The 19,560-nt window shown below is 46.2% G+C and overlaps 1 protein-coding gene across 3 annotated transcripts in view; it reads left to right on the top strand.

Moving 5' to 3' along the window:
- ANGPT1 (angiopoietin 1) overlaps positions 1-19,200 on the top strand; it is a 354,139-nt gene extending 334,939 nt beyond the window's left edge. For all 3 annotated transcript variants that reach the window (XM_068237917.1, XM_068237916.1, XM_068237915.1), the window contains one exon: positions 16,932-19,200. In XM_068237917.1, the coding sequence (XP_068094018.1) occupies positions 16,932-17,092 (161 nt within the window). In that variant the 3' untranslated portion in view covers positions 17,093-19,200. The remainder of the gene's footprint in view (positions 1-16,931) is intronic.
- Positions 19,201-19,560: the final 360 nt, after the last annotated feature.

The raw sequence follows: 19,560 nt of genomic DNA, 5'->3' as shown, positions 1-19,560 counted from the left end.
GCCAACCAACGATTATCACCTGGATTTTTTTAGTAATATTTGTTGGGGGCTAGCAGTCCCCTAGACTCCTCTAGGCCCTAGGCAACTGCCTAAGTGTGCCTTGTGGATGATTCTGCTCTGTTGGGGAGAGTATCTGTTCAGTGAGGAGTCCTTGGGCAAGACTTCCTGTATGGTGGCCTACACTCAGTGGGCGCTTAAAGAAAACCTGTAATGTTGGTTTAAAAAAAAAAGGGAAGAGAATGGCTGAGAAATGGCACGGGCACAGGACTGCTGCAGGGGCTGGCAGAAGCCCCAGGTAAGTGAAATTTTTATTTTTTTTTACCAACATTACAGGTTTTCTTTAATGGCTGCAGCTCTCAAGCACTTTGAGTGTAACAGGAGTAAAGCATGATACAAGCGTTAGTGTTATTATATTATTAATATCACAGAACTATTATTGAAGGCAATATTTAAAGTTCAAAATGGTGTATTTGTGAAGAAGAGTGGCTGGTATGAGTCTCATAAATAGGCAAAACGGATCGAAGATCAGGTCTGATGAGGTCAAGCGGCAAGATTAACAAGGAAATTAACACTTATTAAACAAAGTTTTGTCCCCATATAACAATATGATGTAGAGAAGGCATGTCCAAAGTTCAGCCCAGGGGTCAAATGGGGCCCACTGAGCCATTTCTGGTGGCATCCTGAAGCTCTCTACAGTTGTTAACCTCTTATCGACTGCCTCACACCAATTGGCGTCAAGTCCTGGGGCGGGGATTTGCAGGAGATTGTGCATCTCCGCATGAATGACGGAGCTCTGCTCTGCCATCAGACTCCCATCTGCGATCGCCGCTAGGAGACTGTTAGACCATCTATTTACTCGGTACAGCGCTGCGATCTAAGGCAACACTGTACAGGGGACAGCCGTGTCACTCGGCTGTCCCCTCCAGAGGCAGGAAAGCGATCCGCTGTGATAGGCTGAAGGGGGGGGAGGAAGGAAGGAACTCTGAGAAAATATGTCACTGGAAGTAGCTGCTGCTTGCTTTTTTGGCAGTTGGAAACAGCTGTAAACAGTTATTTCCCACAATGCAACGAGGTTCACAGACAGGAAACTGCCGGGGCCATGGTCCTCACAGTTTCCTGTGGCAGGGGTTTCACCACAGTATCAGCCATACAGAGCCCCCTCATGATCCATTTGTGAAAAGGAATACAGTCTCATGTAAAAGGGGGTGTCAGCCTCTGATTGGGATGAAGTTTAATTCTTGGTCACAGTTTCTCTTTAATTCATGCGTCCCACAGACCATAGTTGTGCTGCCACATTAAGGGGCCAACAGCAGTAACAGCCACTGATTAGCAACTATCACTGTGCTAACTGCACATGGTATATGGGTTATTTCCCGTGGAAATGTTTTGGCAAAATGTCACAGGCAATAGTGTACCTAATCAATCAACAAAAATTGTGTTTCATTTCACTAGTACGGCCCACTAGCTCTCTCAAGAACGGCAATATGGCCTTTGGCCTACAAAAGTTTGGCCACCCCTGATGTAGAGGAATCTTAAATTTAATTAATAAAAAAAGTTAATCAAAGGTCAGGGGGGTGGGCCTGGGTTTTCTGGAAGGCCTACAAGGTCCAACTGCAGAGAAAGGGGAGTATAGCTGAGGAGGGATTTTTTTCCTCTAGTGTTCTTATATCTTGGTGCACAGACAGTGGCGTAACTACAATTCATGGAGCCCCCCCCCCCCCCAGTGAAACTTTTATGGGCCCGCCCCAATGGTCACACCCCTCCCCTTGGTGCCCTTAACTGCTTTAGGGCCCATTTCACAAGGGTCATAAAGCAAGTGTGGCCATCATGATCTTCACACCCATAACAAGTGTAGCCACAAACACACCTGATCCGAAGTATAGTCCTCTGTATTGGAGTCAGGGAAGGTTAATAGTTGGGGGCCCCCCACAGCTCTGGGTCCCCCTGCGACCCAGGCACTGCTCCTCTCTAGTTACGCCCCTGTGCACAGATTACTATATCATGAGGAATAACTACCCAAACTTTCCTCTTTGAACTCCTTTTTCCATTCAGACTGAACACAGAGGAGTTGTGATAATGATCACATGAATGGGAATTGCCTCCTCATGATTATATCTTCCTCTATGCGGAACATCAATGTGACTATTGTTCTGTTGGTGTACAAGCGGTTGTTACACTGCTGGAAAATGATGGCTATTTTCTGTTTATTTCTGTACATAGAGCCACTCTGTAGGCCGGGAGATGATCCTACATGGAAGTAGCACAAGCGGCCCTTTGTTCTGGTCGACTTTCTGTAGAGCGCTGTGTTTTCATTGGCTGTCCTCTTGTGTCATTAACAGTTCATATCACTCATCTGGCCCATGTCCTTTGAAAAATTGCTTTATGAGAGGCGAGTAAATATTTAGATTACTACTTAGATTGTGTTATTGGTTTGCTCGGGGTCCGCTCTTTGATGGCTCTAATGTGATTATCAGGAAAGTACTGGCTATCCGCTGATTTTTTTCGCGTTGACGTGAGTTCGCTCTCCGCAGCCGTGTCCACTTTCCAAACATTTCCGAAAGTTTTATTCCCCCGGTTCCCGGCGTGCACTTCAGTGTGACACGACTGACGAGAGCCGGTGACAGACGCGAGCGTGAGCAAATATACACTTCTTGTCGCACATCTGTTCTGTGAAACTTGACCGAGAATAAAGTGAAGTAGAACGTTTTCTTTATTTAATATTGGATTAACAAGTTTGGAGAACGCCAGCGCGTTTCCTGATGTCACTTTATGTGACACGCGGTGTTTATTGTACAGATGTTCTGTATGTGTGGATGAAGTGGATACAGCAGCCTTATACGCTGGAGACTGACAAGATCACCACAGCTTTACCAGCAGGGATAAGTGTGAGGGGGAGATTTCCTTCAGGTGTCCATACATCAGGCGATGTTTAGTCAGAAAAACCATGAGGCAGAACTTTCTTTGCTCAAATCTGATCAGAGAACCATCTATTGCCTGCCCATACACCACAGACTGATTTCCAATAGATTTCAGCATGAAATCTTATAGGAATTGGCCAGGTGATGCTGCCTGGTGGCATCACATTTGAAGGCACGGAGGACGCCGTCCATGCCCTCCGTGCTGTTCCACCGGGTCCCCGCCTCTCAAAAGCCCCCCAGGCCGGCTCCTGACTGCACGGCCTGGTCGGGCTCTCTTGCCTCCACTAACATGGCCAAATGAGCTGGCCGCGGCTGCGCAGTCCGCATAGCTGCAAGTGCGGCTGCGCAGCTCTAGGGCCTACCCCCCCAATCCACGCTACAGGCTGTTTCCTGTAACTTTTTTTTTTAGAGTTGGCCTCGGAAGTCCTTTAAGATGGTACTGAACAGTTAACAGTTTCGCTGGTTGGTCCTGAGTAGGACGTTCGACTTTTTCACAGATCTCTTAAAGAGTAACTGTCAGGCTGCAGAAGCTAATTTAAACCTCTAGTCTCCTGTGTTAAACAGTTTAGAAGGAAGCCAAAAAGACATTACTGAAGATAAAGATCTATCTTACCTTTGATGTATGCTTATCAGCAATGCTTAGAGCTAAGCAGGACGCAAGCCGCATAACATACTGCAAAGCATTCTGGGGCCCTCCCCTCGGCTGCTAAGGAGAAGACGGGATCAAGTTTCAGCAGCTTCTAAAACTCAGTCCAGCCACAGCACAGATAAATCTCCTGGCAGAGTACACTGCAGGAGTCCGCTATTGTTCCTAGCCACATGGCTCATTAATATGCACTGCACACTGTGTTATTCAGTATGAGCTGTTCTGTGATCAGAAGCAGGCAGGACATGACGACACATTTGGCTTCACAAACATGGAACCTGCCATGAGCTGTCAGGAGCATATATACAAATTCTGTGAAATCCAAACGTGGACAGTGAAATGCATATGTAATGTAAGTACAGCCAATCTTTAGCTACTGATATATGTGTTTATTTTCTCTGAGACCCTATACCTAACAGCTCCTCTTTAAGCTCTTTACTTTTTGTATGGTAACACTCAATTCACTCTACCTCCAATACCTCCCCTTGGGATAGGGCCTCCCAAAATAATAGACAAAATAAAATATAAATCAAATAATCAGAAAGGGTTAGGACAAAATAAAAATAAATAAAATAAAATATAAAGTGACCGATGCACCCCTCTATACCATCAATATCACCCTCCTACAATATAACTTTGTTTAAGTGCACTTTGACTTCAAGGCTGAATAAGCTCTAATTTAGAGTTGATGCAAAATTTGTACTTCAACTTAGTTGACTGTATTTTGATCAGGCATCACCCAGTTTCTCCTGCAGCACACTTTAGTATCACAAGATGCAATGTAACTCCTCCTCCACTTACCTTCTTTAATGCTGTTAGGTTCTCTTTAAATCTCAAACTCTCGGTAATTCTGCAGAACACATCAATTGTAGAACTTATAACTTTAACTTCTGACTTGAAACGGACTTGACAGGAACAATGTCTCTTTATATACCAGGACTTAATGCAAGCGGGGGCTGGGTCAGCTGTGCGGGTACTTTAAGTAGGTTACTAATGTCTTTCAGCAGCAGCAAGGCCTGAACACTCATTACACTTCTTATAATCAACAGTAATTTCGCTTAGCACAATGTCTCTGCATGTGGATAGCTTTCTCATACTAGCAGTCTCTAGTAACACCACCTTTGAACAGAATTGGACTCTTCAGATTCTGGGTTGCTAACTTCAGCAAGCCTCCGCTGAACACTGGCTACTAACTGAACACACCCTGTGGCTTGTAGTTGGCACTAAGGCCTGTTCTCATCTGTCTGTTGCCTCCGGCCTAGCTCGGGTCTGGGCAGGGTCTGCCGCCTCCGGTCACTGTCCAACCTGCTGCCGCTGTCCTTACTGGCTTTTCGCTGGTCACTGTATGGCTGCCGGGTCCCCCTCACTCTCCAGGCGACTGCTACGGCCTTTTCCTGAACCCCCTCCTTCCCGCTCCGCACCCCTAGCTCCTGGCTCCAAGTCCCGTCCTCTCTCTCTCTCTCTCTCTCTCTCTCTCTCTCTCTTTTTGGCACGCTCTCTCTGGCTTCAGCCAGTTCCCTCCGGCTACACAATTCTATATCCGCCCCCTGCGCCTGAATAATAGCTTCTGACAGGACGCGCACGGCTTCTGGAAAGTTCCCCTGCTTTGCATACTTTGCGACCATGCAGGCGCTTACACTCCTCTCCCATGCGCCGTTTTAGTTCCACTTAAAGGCGCAACACACATAAAAATACATTAGCACTTTGTAACCCTCTTTTGGGGGGGTTACAGTATATATATTTAAAGAAGTGTCTGTTCAATCAAAAGGCTTTTCTTTTGTATTACGACTTCCAGCTGGTGTCAGTTTAGCAAAGGATATTGCGTTTAGTTGTCCCACCAAAAAAGCCCTATTTCAACATTGGCTGCGGACAGAAGGTTTGTTTTTATAATAGATGTAACAGGGATAACAGTAATGGATTTCACAACAGGCATCTGTCACTTTCATAAAAATAGAGCTTCAGTCCTCGGGGTTTGCCGGTTATAAAGTAGTATATGGAATCCCACTTGCATAGCAGGCAATGCAAAACACAGATCGCCTTCTTGGCAAAAAAAAAGTGTCAGCCTCAATTGGCTTGTGATACGACTTTGGGAAAGCAGCACCGACAAACCTGAAAGCTCAGACAGAAGGCCCTTGGTGGGATCTTCACATATTAGCCTACAAGCAGACGTTACTTTTATGGGTCTTCATAAAAAAAAATGAGGCAGTCCTCACCCTTAAACAGTGGTCCCCAACCCTGTCCTGAAGGCCCACCAACAGTGCATGTTTTGTGGAAATCCACAGTGGCGTCTGGAAAAAAAAGGCGCAGGGTTTGTCAGTAGTAGAATAGTGCCGAGAATAGTGATATTCTACTACTGAATTTCTATAGTAGAATATCAATAATATTTACTAATATTTTACTATGGCTTAAAGGGAAGTTTCAGGGAGGGTGGGTAAAAAATAAAAATCAAATTCCACTTACCTGGGGCTTCCTCCAGCCCGTGGCAGGCAGGAGGTGCCCTCGCCGCCGCTCCGCAGGCTCCCGGTGGTCTCCGGTGGCGCGCCCGACCTGGCCAGGCCGGCTGCCAGGTCGGGCTGTTCTGCGCTACAAGGCCCGGAACTTCTGCGTCCCACGCCGGCGCTCTGACGTCATCGGACGTCCTCCGTGCTCTACTGCGCATGCGCAGTAGTTCTGCGCATGCGCAGTAGAGCCCGGAGGACGTCCGATGACGTCAGAGCGCCGGCGTGGGACGCAGAAGTTCCGGGCCTTGGAGCGCAGAAGAGCCCGACCTGGCAGCCGGCCTGGCCAGGTCGGGCGCGCCACCGGAGACCACCGGGAGCCTGCGGAGCGGCGGCGAGGGCACCTCCTGCCTGCCACGGGCTGGAGGAAGCCCCAGGTAAGTGGAATTTGATTTTTATTTTTAACCCACCCTCCCTGAACCTTCCCTTTAAAGAGAACCTGTAACAAAAAAAAGTTCCTCTGGGGGGTACTCACCTCGGGAGGGGGAAGCCTCATTGGGACCCTGAGGCTTCCCCCTCCCGAGGTGAGTACCCCCCAGGGGAACTTTTTTTTGTTACAGTTTCTCTTTAAGCCATAGTAAAATATAGCTGCAGGCAGTCCAGCGCTGGCTCCTGCGAAGTGTTCTGAACTCCCTCGACAAGCCTGACAAGCGCTGATTTATTTACCTTTCTTGGTTCCAACGGGGTGCTGTTGCGGTTCTCCGCATGGAGACAGGCGAAAATAGCCGATCTCTGTTGGGTCCGCTCTACTGCGCAGTAGAGCGGCCCGACAGTGATCGGCTATTTCCGCCTATCTCCATGCGGAGAGCCGATACTGCGCCTGTGCTGGGAAGGTAAATATTTACATCCCCGCTATTCCCGGAGCTTTATCGCCACCTCCATGGGACCAAGAAGGATGGGGGAAGCCTCAATAGGATCCGGAGGCTTCCCCCTCCCCCCCCCCCCCCCCCGAGGTGAGTACCCGCCAGGGGAGGTTTTTAAAGTTACAGATTTTCTTTAAAGTGACACTACTCTCACACAGAACCCTCCCCTGGTGGAGCTTAAACCTAAGACCCCCCCCCCCCAACGTTAGTGCCTACCCCTAAACCTCGCCCCCCCCCCCCAGTGGTGCCTAACCCTAAGACTCCCCCCAGGTGGTACCTAACCCTAAGCCCTCCTAGTGGTGCAGGAGCTGCGATTTGCAGAAAAAACTGTGAATTTCAGTAGTCGCCACCTTGCGCCCAAATTTCCCCTTTCTGCGAATCGTGGCATTTATCATAGGACCCTATGGGGCTCCTGCGCCCTTTATTCCTGATTCAAATCAGCTCTGCTGAGACACTAATTACCCCATCTATGAATGTTTGTGGTTTCCTAAACATGCACTGTTGGTACTTGAGGATAGGGTTGGGAAACTCTACCCTAGAGCAAAACAGAAGGCTCTTGGAGGGGATCTTCCTAATTAAAATTAGCCATGTCTTGGAAAGGTCCAAGGCTGGTGAAGTGGTCTGCCTAAATAACAATGAAGGCCACACCTTTGGAGGGGTCTACAAGAAAACAATAATGAGCTTCAAATCTTTCTTTTGACACTTGCAATTCTTTCGTCAGAGCCCTGACGAAACGCGTTGGTGACCTTGGCTGACTAAGCGTGATGTCACTGCAAGACTTTCAGTACATGCCAGAGATTAACTTTCTACGTTTTTCTCCTGACTTCTGAAGCCATGGACCGGGGTCAAGGGTCGTTAGAACATCATCCTGAAACCGATCCTTAACAACCTCCCAGCTCTTCATTGAATACTGGATAGACCTTTCAGTAAGAACGGCGGACTGTGAGTAGTAAGCCGACTGCGGCTATAGTGGAGGAGTGTGAGATTATATGGAAGCTGAGGAGGAGCGCTCTCATTTACAAATCTCACTGTTTGTTCTATGGTTCAGGGATTTCTATTCAGGTCCTGTGTGCAGACGGCAACTATTGATCATCACTAGTACTGAGTAACTTAGTATGCCTGGTCATGACTGAGGCATACACGAAATAAAGGCGCCATGAAATTTGGAAGCCCAGAAATAGCAGATAGTAGTATATTGTTAACATTAGCGATATTCTACTATTTTACAGTAATAATTTTGATAGTAAAATATCGACAAATGTTAGTAATATAATACTACAGCTAAACCTAACCTGGCATCCTGCTGATCTCTTTGGCTGCAGTAGTACCTGAATTAAACAACTGAAACAGCGAATCCAAATAGCCAATCAGACTTCAGTCAGAGCACCTGATCTGCATATGCTTGTTCAGGGTCTATGGCTAAGAGTTTAAATAAAACCTGTAACTTTAAAAACCTCCCCTGGGGGGTACTCACTTCGAGTGGGGGAAGCCTCCAGGTCCAATAGAGGGTTCCCCTGTCCTCTTCGGTCCCACGGCGGCGGCGAAAAAGCTCCGGGAATGGCAGGGATGTAAATATTTACCTCCCCGACTCCAGCGCAGGCGCAGTATGGGCTCTCCGCCTCGGAGATTGGTGGAAATGGACGACCGCTGTCGGTCCGCTGTACTGCGCAGGCGCAAGTCTCCTGCGCCCGCACAGTAGAGCGGACCCGGTGGAGATCGGCTATTTTCGCCTATCTCCATATAGAGAGCCGCAACAGCGCCCCCGCTGGAACCAGGGAAGGTAAATAAATCAGCGCTTGTCAGCCTTGTCAAGGGGAGGATTCCAGGACTGCCTCCAGCTACAGGGGAGGGGGAAACCTAATTGGGACTCTGAGGTTTACCCCTCCCGAGGTGAGTACCCCGAGGGGAACTTTTTTTCGTTATAGGGTCTCTTGAAGAGGCAGAGGATCAGCAGGACTGCCAGACAATTTGCACTGTTTAAAATGAAATAAGTATAGGAGCCTCCACATTTCTCTCACTTCAGGACAGGAGCACCAATTCTAAATGGGGATAACAGACCTTGTTTGGGAGCTTACAGTACTGGGTTTGTAAAGACAGCTTAGTGCTTATGATATTTGCATAACACCTGGGCCCATATGCAATTCACTTTTTCACCTAGGAGATCATTTTTCAACTTCTTTTTAAAATAACTTTTCAGTACTTTGCAGTGGAAAAAGTTCCAAAAAGTAGGTGAAAAAGTACCTTAAAATAATTTTCTTCTTTGCTGGTGGCTTAACCCCCTTGCCGTTACAATTCTGGCGGCAAGGGGGCCGCGCAGCACTTTTTTTTAATTTTTATTTTTTTAACCACCCGGGCGGTATGGACGAGCTCAGCTCGTCCATCACCGCCGGAGGCTGCCGCTCAGGCCCTGCTGGGCCGATTTTTATGAAATAAAAAGCAGCACACGCAGCCGGCACTTTGCCAGCCGCTTGTACTACCTGATTGCCGCCGCGGCGCGGCGATCCACCGCGTGCAGCGGCGAAAGAGGGTCCCCCCAGCCGCCCGAGCCCAGCGTAGCCGGAACAAACAGTTCCGGCCAGCGCTAAGGGCTGGATCGGAGGCGGCTGACGTCAGGATGTCGGCTGACGTCCTTGACGTCACTCCGCTCGTCGCCATGGTGATGAGGTAAGCATAACAAGGAAGGCCGCTCATTGCGGTCTTCCTTGTTAATTCTGAGCGCCGGAGGCGATCAGAATGACGCGTCCGGAGCGCCCTCTAGTGGGCTTTCATGCAGCCAACTTTTAGTTGGCTGCATGTAATAGTTTTTTTTTTATTTAAAAAAAACCCTCCCGCAGCCGCCCTGGCGATCTTAATAGAACACCAGGGTGGTTAAATCAGCGGCGATAGGAAACTGCACGCAGCTAGCAAAGTGCTAGCTGCATGCAGGAAAAAAAAAATTGTGAAAATCGGCCCAGCGGGGCCTGAGAAATCCTCCTACGCAGGTTAAAAGGAGGTTAAAAGACATTTTAATGACAAAATGTGAAAATATCATGTAGTAGTAAAATCAGGAGAAAAAGTTAATTGCATATGGGCCATGGTGCGCAATTAGCGTAATACCCACTAATATGTAAGTGCGCAATCAGCATAACCGTTATGCTGATTGCGCACTTAGAAATGCCTTATGCTATAATGTAATGTCAGGGTGACACTAGCGCCGCAGTGTACTGGCTGTATACAGACTGCAGAGCTCCAGCGGCCGTGGTGGTTCCCTACAGTGGGTGACACCAGCGCCGCAGTGTACTGGCTGTATACAGACTGCAGAGCTCCAGCGGCCGTGGTGGTTCCCTACAGTGGGTGACACCAGCGCCGCAGTGTACTGGCTGTATACAGACTGCAGAGCTCCAGCGGCTGTGGTGGTTTCCTACAGTGGGTGACACCAGCGCCGCAGTGTACTGGCTGTATACAGACTGCAGAGCTCCAGCGGCTGTGGTGGTTTCCTACAGTGCGTGACACCAGCGCCGCAGTGTACTGGCTGTATACAGACTGCTGAGCTCCAGCGGCCGTGGTGGTTCCCTACAGTGGGTGACACCAGCGCCGCAGTGTACTGGCTGTATACAGACTGCTGAGCTCCAGCGGCCGTGGTGGTTCCCTACAGTGGGTGACACCAGCGCCGCAGTGTACTGGCCTTATACAGACTGCAGAGCTCCAGCGGCCGTGGTGGTTCCCTACAGTGGGTGACACCAGCGCCGCAGTGTACTGGCTGTATACAGACTGCTGAGCTCCAGCGGCCGTGGTGGTTCCCTACAGTGGGTGACACCAGCGCCGCAGTGTACTGGCCGTATACAGACTGCAGAGCTCCAGCGGCCGTGGTGGTTCCCTACAGTGGGTGACACCAGCGCCGCAGTGTACTGGCTGTATACAGACTGCAGAGCTCGAGCGGCCGTGGTGGTTCCCTATAGTGGGTGACACATTGATGAATGGAGTGCTGCCCAGTCGCATCCACTTATAGCAGCTCCGACACTCTGCAGTCATCTCTTTGATGTGGTGAACAGTGGATGGTTTCCATCACGTTGTTTATGGCTACAGATTCTGCTATGTTGGTTCTCCAGCACCTATCACATGATCCTGTTCAGATGGACGGGATTGTTTGCCTTGAGCAATCACACCATCACTCTTCCATAGAGGAATATGACATTATAGACTTGGCCTAGCGCACCATACAACATGTATGTGTCAGATGTTAGAATATTATTTACACGATTCGGGTTTCGCGTTTCTCCTGAGTCGCTCTTGTTATTTTAGCTGGAATAATAGAAGTTTTGTTTCAGTTGATCTCTCTGTGACATAAAAAGCAATTTATCAAGTCCCATCTGGGAAATAAACGCTTACAAAGTTACGTATCTGCATGCTGGATATAAAAACGTTATCTGCATGTAATTACAGCGGGCATAGATGAGCATTACAGAGCTGCCCACCTATAGTATGTCCCTGTAGGTGGCAGAGCCACTTGCGGCCCCATTTACTGGTGTACATGGCACTTTGCCGCTCACTCACCCTGCTGCCGGGAAAATTCTGTGCGGTGATACCGTAAATATATTTCCCCCTCTGAGTCGTAGCAACTCGGTGGGAGAAGTAATTTAAGGTCCAGCAACCACCGGATCCCCAAATTACCCGTGCGCCGTCCGCGGACTATAGCATTGCCGCCTGCATCAAGAAGCCCTGTCTTGTGTTTACTGTATATACTGAAGGCATGGTTAGCAGTTATCTGCCCACTTTTACTGTTTACAAAATCAAAATCACCATCCACCACTGATACAGTACGAGTCATACTGTTTTATATTCTGTAAAGAGAGTCTGAAGTCTTCTAAAAATCCAGCAATATCAGCAGTGCTAAAACCCCGCTTTCCTGCAGCTGAACGATGTCACTAAACCCCCCAAATACCAAGGCAAAATTTCACGACTTTCCAAGTCATGGATTTTGCTGCTCAGGGAGGCAGAGCTTAGCTCTGTAGCTCTGCCTCCATTTGCGTCAATCCCTGCTGATCGCCGCCTCTCTCAGTGAAAGAAGACAGAGGGGCGGGGAGAGGTGGCGATCAGCGGGGATTGACGTGAGTAGAAGCAGAGCTACAGCACTAAGCTCTGCCTCTACCAGGAAGCTCTCCCCACATTTTGCCCAGGGTATTTAGAGGGTTTAATGGCAGCGGGAATGCAGCGTTTTATCACTGCTGATATTGCTGAAGATAAATGTTAAATAAAGAGGATTTTTAGAAGGCTTCAGACTCTCTTTAAAGGGAGTCTGAAACAATAAAAAAAAAGAAAAAACAGATATTCACCTAAGGAAAGGGAAGGCTCTGGATCCTAATGAGCCTTCCTGTTCCTTTCCTGGTCCCGTCATTCCTGCGATGGATCCCCCGTTAGCAGTGCTTTCTGCCTCTACACGACGCTTTGGAAGTCTTCAGGAACCCGAGTGCTCCAGAAGACGGGATGCTTTGTACTGCGCATGCACAAGCATGCTGTCTCTCATGCATGCGCAGTACAGGGTCGCCCATCTTCTGGAGCACCCGGGCTCCCAAAGACTTCCGAAGTCTCCCGCGGCAGGAGATTTGAACCGGCAATCCAGCCCTGGAACGGGGGGACCGTAAGCGGAACGGGAAGGCTGATTAGGACCCAGAGCCTTCCCTTTCCTTAGGTAAGTGTTGTTTGTTTGTTTAAATCGCTTCAGACTTGCCTTAAAGAAGTTCTGTGGTTGTTTTTTAAGCACACTGATATAAACATACTATTGTGTCCCTCATTATGCCCCCTCTTTATCAGTCCTATTTTCACCACTCCCCACGGCCAATAAATAACTTTAAATAATAAAATAAACCTTTTATTACTTGTTCCCAAGATGGCCGCAATCCCATGTGACTCTTCCGGGTCACCACTTTCTGCCCTCTTTTCTTGTACTGCTGTGCACGAGAGCCGTTCCCAACTGGGCATGTGTAAGCTCTTGTGCTCAGCATAGGCACATAAACAGTCGCATCCTCCGCGACGTATGACTTGGTCACGTAGTTACGCATCCTGCGGTGCTGAGATGCAGTACTGTACACTTATATCTCCGGGCAGAGCTGAAACTACACGAGGCAGCTCTCCTCCCTGCAGCCAGCCTCCTCCCCCCTGCTCTCTGGAACGCGCAAAAAGGTCAGGGATGACTCATCAGATGACGAGTAGCAGGGGGAGGGAAAGGCAGACAGGGAGGAACTGCTGCTGTATTGTCTGCCTCTTCCAGGAAGTACATTTTCGTCTATTTAACTAGACAAATTATTTAAAAGGAGCATTAGAGAGACCGCACAACTTTTTTAAACAAGATAGGGAAGAAAAGATTTATAAATATTAAAGGAACATTATAACTCAGTTAAATTACATTTTGAAAAAGGGCCACAGAACCCCTTTAAGCAGTGAAAGCTTGAATTGCAAATAACTTGTTTTAAGAGTGCTTTGCAACACAAGCACAAAATGTTATGAAATGTTGACTTGATAAGCAAGCAGTATCTTGATACACAAGCACAGAACATACAGGTGAAATTCGAAAAATTAGAATATCGTGCAACAGTCCATTTATTTCAGTAATTCAACTTAAAAGGTGAAACTAATGTATGAAATAGACTCATTACAAGCAAAGCAAGATATTTCAAGCCTTTACTCGTTACAATTTTGATGATTATGGCTTACAGCTTATGATGAAAACCAATAGAGAAGTTCAAAACGCTCTACCCCCTCTGTTCAAACCAGCAGGTGCAGGACCAGGACAGCCAAACCAATTCACAGATGTGCAAGAAGGATCCGCAAACCAAATGCTGGTAGAAAAATGCTGTGATTCTTTATTCAAAAAATTCCACATGACATGGCAATAAAACCAGAAGGTTCAACTGACGCGTATCGGGCCTACAATCTGCCCTTAGTCATAGTTAAAAATGAACCTAGAAGGGGAAGGCTTTATGTAGGCAGGTGAGGGAACAAACTCCGCCCCATACCTCAATCAGCCTTCGCCTTAAAGGAGACACATACAAATATATACTATATACGTAAATACATATACTATATACATGAATACACAGAGAATGTAAGGTAATAATATCAATTAAGAAATTTATAGTATAAAAAGATAAACTGTCTAAAAACATCCCTAGAAAAGAAGCTTATATGGCCCATATCAAAAAAGGGGGGAAGAATCTGTTTACCAAAAAGGGGGGGGGGGGGGGGAAGGAAAGGAGCAACTAAGCGCCAGGAGAAGGTGGAAAAGAGGAGGAAAATGGCAAGACTAATGATCATAAACTAAACTCAAGTCCCAACGGGTATTGAGACCCCTTGGGGTGCGAGTATCCATTTTGTGGATCCAATATGCCTCGCGCCTTAAAAGTAATTTATAAGTATCACCACCTCTCCTGGGACTTACCACCCGTTCAACCCCCTGGAAAATAAAAGAAGAAAGATTTCCTTTGTGTACATTTTGAAAATGTTTTGAAACTGCCGATTTTTTAAAGGTGTTCCAGTTTGTGCCACAATAATGTTCAGCAATACGGGCTCTCAAATTGCGAGTCGTACACCCTACATATTGCAAATGACAAGCAGTACAAGAAATAACATATTTTATGTTTGATTCGGGGTTCTACCTCCAGAGATGCGGAGCTTCTATGGGGGCAAAATTTTCCCCATCCCTAGCTAACCTATACATGGGGTGGTGGGAGGAGCTCCGCATCTTTGGGGATGAGAACCCCTTTGCCTCTCATATCCTTTGGTATGGAAGATTTATAGATGATTTGCTACTGGTGTGGGGGGGTCCCCCCGGCCTCCTGGAGGATTTCCTAGCCTATGTGAATGATAATGAACTCAATCTGACATTCACCATGAGTCATCAAGATACACAAATAGATTATCTAGATTTGACTCTGACAGGGGACCGTTCACTCCACCGAGTCTCCACTAGAACATTCCGTAAACCCACAGCGGGTAACTCCATACTTCTTGCCAGTTCCTGCCACCCAGGTCATACCATTAATGCCATCCCCACAGGGGAATTCACACGGGCAGCTCGTAATTGTTCTAATCCTGATCAATTGGAGCAAGAATGTCTTTTGGTGGAAAATAGACTTAAACAAAGAGGCTATACCAAGAGACAATTGATTAGGGGACGTGCTAGAGGTACTAGCAAACCACGCAATGAACTTTTACACATTAGGGACCGGGATTGGGGTCAGGATGACAGGGTGACTTTTGTCACAGAGTACAGTCTTGAGTACAACAAGATTACAAATATTGTTAGTAAATATCTCCCGGTGCTGCACTCAGATCCCAAACTGAAGTTCATCCTGGAGAAGGGGTGCCGCTTCTCTGTTAGAAGGGCACGCACCCTTGGGTCTATCCTTTCCCCCAGTTCTTTTCAGTCTCCCTTCTCGTCCCGCCCCCCCACTTGGTTAGCCACAGTGGGTTCTTACCCCTGCGGGTTCACAACCTGTCATTACTGTCAATGTCACAAAAAGGGTTCCTCCATTGTTTCTTTTGCTACAGGTACCATTCTTCCAATCAAGCAATACATAAATTGTGATACTAAATATGTTATTTATGTTATTTCTTGTACTGCTTGTCATTTGCAATATGTAGGGTGTACGACTCGCAATTTGAGAGCCCGTATTGCTGAACATTATTGTGGCACAAACTGGAACACCTTTAAAAAATCGGCAGTTTCAAAACATTTTCAAAATGTACACAAAGGAAATCTTTCTTCTTTTATTTTCCAGGGGGTTGAACGGGTGGTAAGTCCCAGGAGAGGTGGTGATACTTATAAATTACTTTTAAGGCGCGAGGCATATTGGATCCACAAAATGGATACTCGCACCCCAAGGGGTCTCAATACCCGTTGGGACTTGAGTTTAGTTTATGATCATTAGTCTTGCCATTTTCCTCCTCTTTTCCACCTTCTCCTGGCGCTTAGTTGCTCCTTTCCTTCCCCCCCCCCCCCCCCTTTTTGGTAAACAGATTCTTCCCCCCTTTTTTGATATGGGCCATATAAGCTTCTTTTCTAGGGATGTTTTTAGACAGTTTATCTTTTTATACTATAAATTTCTTAATTGATATTATTACCTTACATTCTCTGTGTATTCATGTATATAGTATATGTATTTACGTATATAGTATATATTTGTATGTGTCTCCTTTAAGGCGAAGGCTGATTGAGGTATGGGGCGGAGTTTGTTCCCTCACCTGCCTACATAAAGCCTTCCCCTTCTAGGTTCATTTTTAACTATGACTAAGGGCAGATTGTAGGCCCGATACGCGTCAGTTGAACCTTCTGGTTTTATTGCCATGTCATGTGGAATTTTTTGAATAAAGAATCACAGCATTTTTCTACCAGCATTTGGTTTGCGGATCCTTCTTGCACATTTATGATGAAAACCCCCATAATCAAAATCACAGACCATTAGAATATTGTGAAAAGGTTCAATATTCTTGGCTCGAAGTGTCAGACTCTAATCGGCTAATTAACCCAAAACACCTGCAAAGATTTCATATATTAGTTTCACCTTTCAAGTTAATTACTGAAATAAATGGACGTTTGCGCGATATTCTGTTTTTTCGAGTTTTACTTGTAAATGTTTTTGGATTGGGGCACGAATCATCTGAGTTTTTATTCATTCTTTTTGGGAAATTTGTTTTGATGTAAAAGTGCTTTGGATTACAAGCTGCATAGATGTGCAGAGCCCAAAACACGGGCAGGTTACTGTACACAGCTTGCATTCAAAACAGATACAGCAAATGGAGGACCCTTACGCGCCGATCGCTCAGCACCAGACCCCCCAAACTGATACACATGAATTCAGATACTCAGGCCAGCAACAAATTGCTTTCTCGGGCCAGTAGACATCATTTCCTGTTCCTTATTTAAGTATTATTTTGACACCTTGTTCTTAGAGGCTTCTATTATTACTCTTAGGTCTTTAACTTCAGTTATCCTTCTACTTACTTAGTTATTTGCTTCTCTCTCATACAGGTTGGTGGTTTGATGCCTGTGGCCCATCTAATCTCAACGGGATGTACTACAGCGCCGGCCAAAATCATGGTAAACTGAATGGGATAAAATGGCATTACTTCAAAGGGCCAAGTTACTCTCTGCGGTCAACAACAATGATGATCCGACCTTTGGACTTCTAGATATGAAGAGGGAAACGGTGGAGAATGTTGTTATGGAATGTTTTATATCATTTGTGGAAGGATTGGAGAAAACTCACAATATATTCAGCAAATGAGGAAATTCGGTCCGTCTCGCTTGCTGAATTCTCTTCACAATGAAAGCTGTTGGACCTAAAAAGACGGTGGAGCCATTATGGACGAGTTCTTCACCAAATCAGCCCAGAACTGGTAATATATCATGGACATCATATGTGTATTTCATGACAAGGAAACTGGGCAGCTGTATGAATTGAGGTCAAGCCAAGTCACACCTGAAAGTTCTCAATAACCATGTGGATTGAGGAAAGAAAAACATTTTGTATCAACGCACATATGTAGACTTCTGGATCATTGTATTTCGGTATTTTTGTATGAACTTTTGTCAGCGGACTCTTCTTGGGCTGGACTTGCATCTGTTTTTCTTCATCATACTTTCAAAATGAAAATGTGAAATTGTTTTCTAGTGACTGTTAAACGTAAATCTTCTCGGTTGTTTTAAATGCTGGAGGCTTAAGGGAAATATTGAGGCCACCAATAGCTGCCACCACAGAAATCATGAGGACTTTATTGCTGAAAATAAGTTCTGGGGATTGAATGGGAGAGGGAGACGTACTGCCTTCCTCCATACAAGAAGAGATTCTTGTCACAGTGCCAATATATATTCACAACAGAGACATTTTATAAATCGTTCTCTGTGTGTAGAGGAGTCACGTAGAGCTGAGCATAACATGACAACATTGTTGAGACTTCCATTGTTTGATCGTTTTATCCCATTTCAACAGGAACAAATAGGTAATTCACAGACAGCATATGAAATGTTTAGAGAGCCGTTTGGCCAGTTATGTCTGTAACAGAGGCACAGAAAGTCCTCTATGGAGGCCAAGCACGGAACCTGGAACCAATCAAAACAACAAGTCAAAAAATGTCTTCTGTCAGTAATGTAATGATCAGAGGTTTGATACGGCTGTGCCTTGTATATGTCAGGGTTCTCAGGCTTTATTTTGCATGGGGTCGCTGGATCATTTTTTTTTTAGAAATTGCGATTCAAGTCACAAAAAGCCTTAAATGAATGAAAACTGAGGAGCTGACTGCCTGGACCAATCAGAATGTTCATCATGGCCTCAGTGAGGTCTGGTCGTTGCTAGGTAACGGGTTCAGCCCTGCTCTTGTTTAAACACCATTGCCATATTGGCAGCCACCACAGTGTCTGATAGGAGAGTGATGGTGTTGCAAGAGTGACCGGTCACATGGGTTATGATGATCCAAGGAACAGCACTGCTTGGAGAAGATGGAGTTGTACAAAGCCTATCATGATGCCATCTAGAATCTTCTAAACAATGGGGAGGGGGGTCAAATCTTTGTGTTGTATAAACTACACCAGTCATTAGAGAAATGGAGGCCGTCTTAGCAGACATCCCTGTGAATACATGCTTCTCTTCTGGCTGTCATGCTGGTCTTCTGATGTCCTTGCTAGTCCCTCACCTGGAGCTGAGCAGCCACCATGTTCAGAAGGAGGGCAGCATGATAGCCCCCGGGTTCCTCATTAGGTCTTCAGTTCTGCAGTGGGCAGTGCAGACTAACATGCATGGTGCATGACATTTCATACATGGCTGTGTGTTGGGGGAGCTCTGTGGAGTAGACATGTACACTTATAAATAAGAAATAGGAAAATCCATAACATGGAGGATTCTGGGAGGATGGTTTGGTGAGCAGAGAGAGGATCACCACATACAGTACATGCTGATATTTTGTAAGATTTTCAGCAAACGACTGGAGGTGTCTGAGAAACAAAACAATCATTGACAGATGGGATTGGTTCCATCAGTAATATACTGTATGTATGTATGTATATATATATATATGTATATATATATATATATCATAAGAGGAATCAGCGGCAACAAATCATTTCTCACTGACACAGCGAATATCTGGGGAAATGACTCCAACAGACTGGAAGATACTGACCTGCAGTCCGTGGTCTGACTGATGTTATCTATATTTATCATTGTGTGCCACAGTTACTTCCATCCATGTGTTCTCTAGTAATGGGCATGTCTAGGAGAACTCATGGAGAAGCATGTGATCGGTTTGGTCAGGTGATAGATATACAAGTCTCTGATTTGCTAGTCATAATCATGTGCTAAAGCAGGATGTGATCACAGCAAATCAGAGCTTTGCAAATCTATCAGCTGATCAAACAAATCACATTCTTCTCTATGAGTTCTCCTAGACACAACCATCACTAGATTGTTCTCACATCATCAACTGTTGAGAGCCTAGTCGGAAACGAGTCACGATCAGCCACATAAAACAATCCCTATCCACATTACAGTTGTTTCTCATTGGTCATTCCAGAAATGTGAAGATGCCATTTCTTACAGTCACCTTTGTCAGTCGGCTGCACCCACCATATGCAGATATAGTTTACATGTATTTATATTAAGTCA

This window comes from Hyperolius riggenbachi, chromosome 5 (assembly GCF_040937935.1).
Source record: "Hyperolius riggenbachi isolate aHypRig1 chromosome 5, aHypRig1.pri, whole genome shotgun sequence".
Taxonomy (NCBI): Eukaryota; Metazoa; Chordata; class Amphibia; order Anura; family Hyperoliidae; genus Hyperolius; species Hyperolius riggenbachi.
Note: the sequence above shows the minus strand (reverse complement) of the source record. Positions and strands in the feature narration are given on the sequence as shown.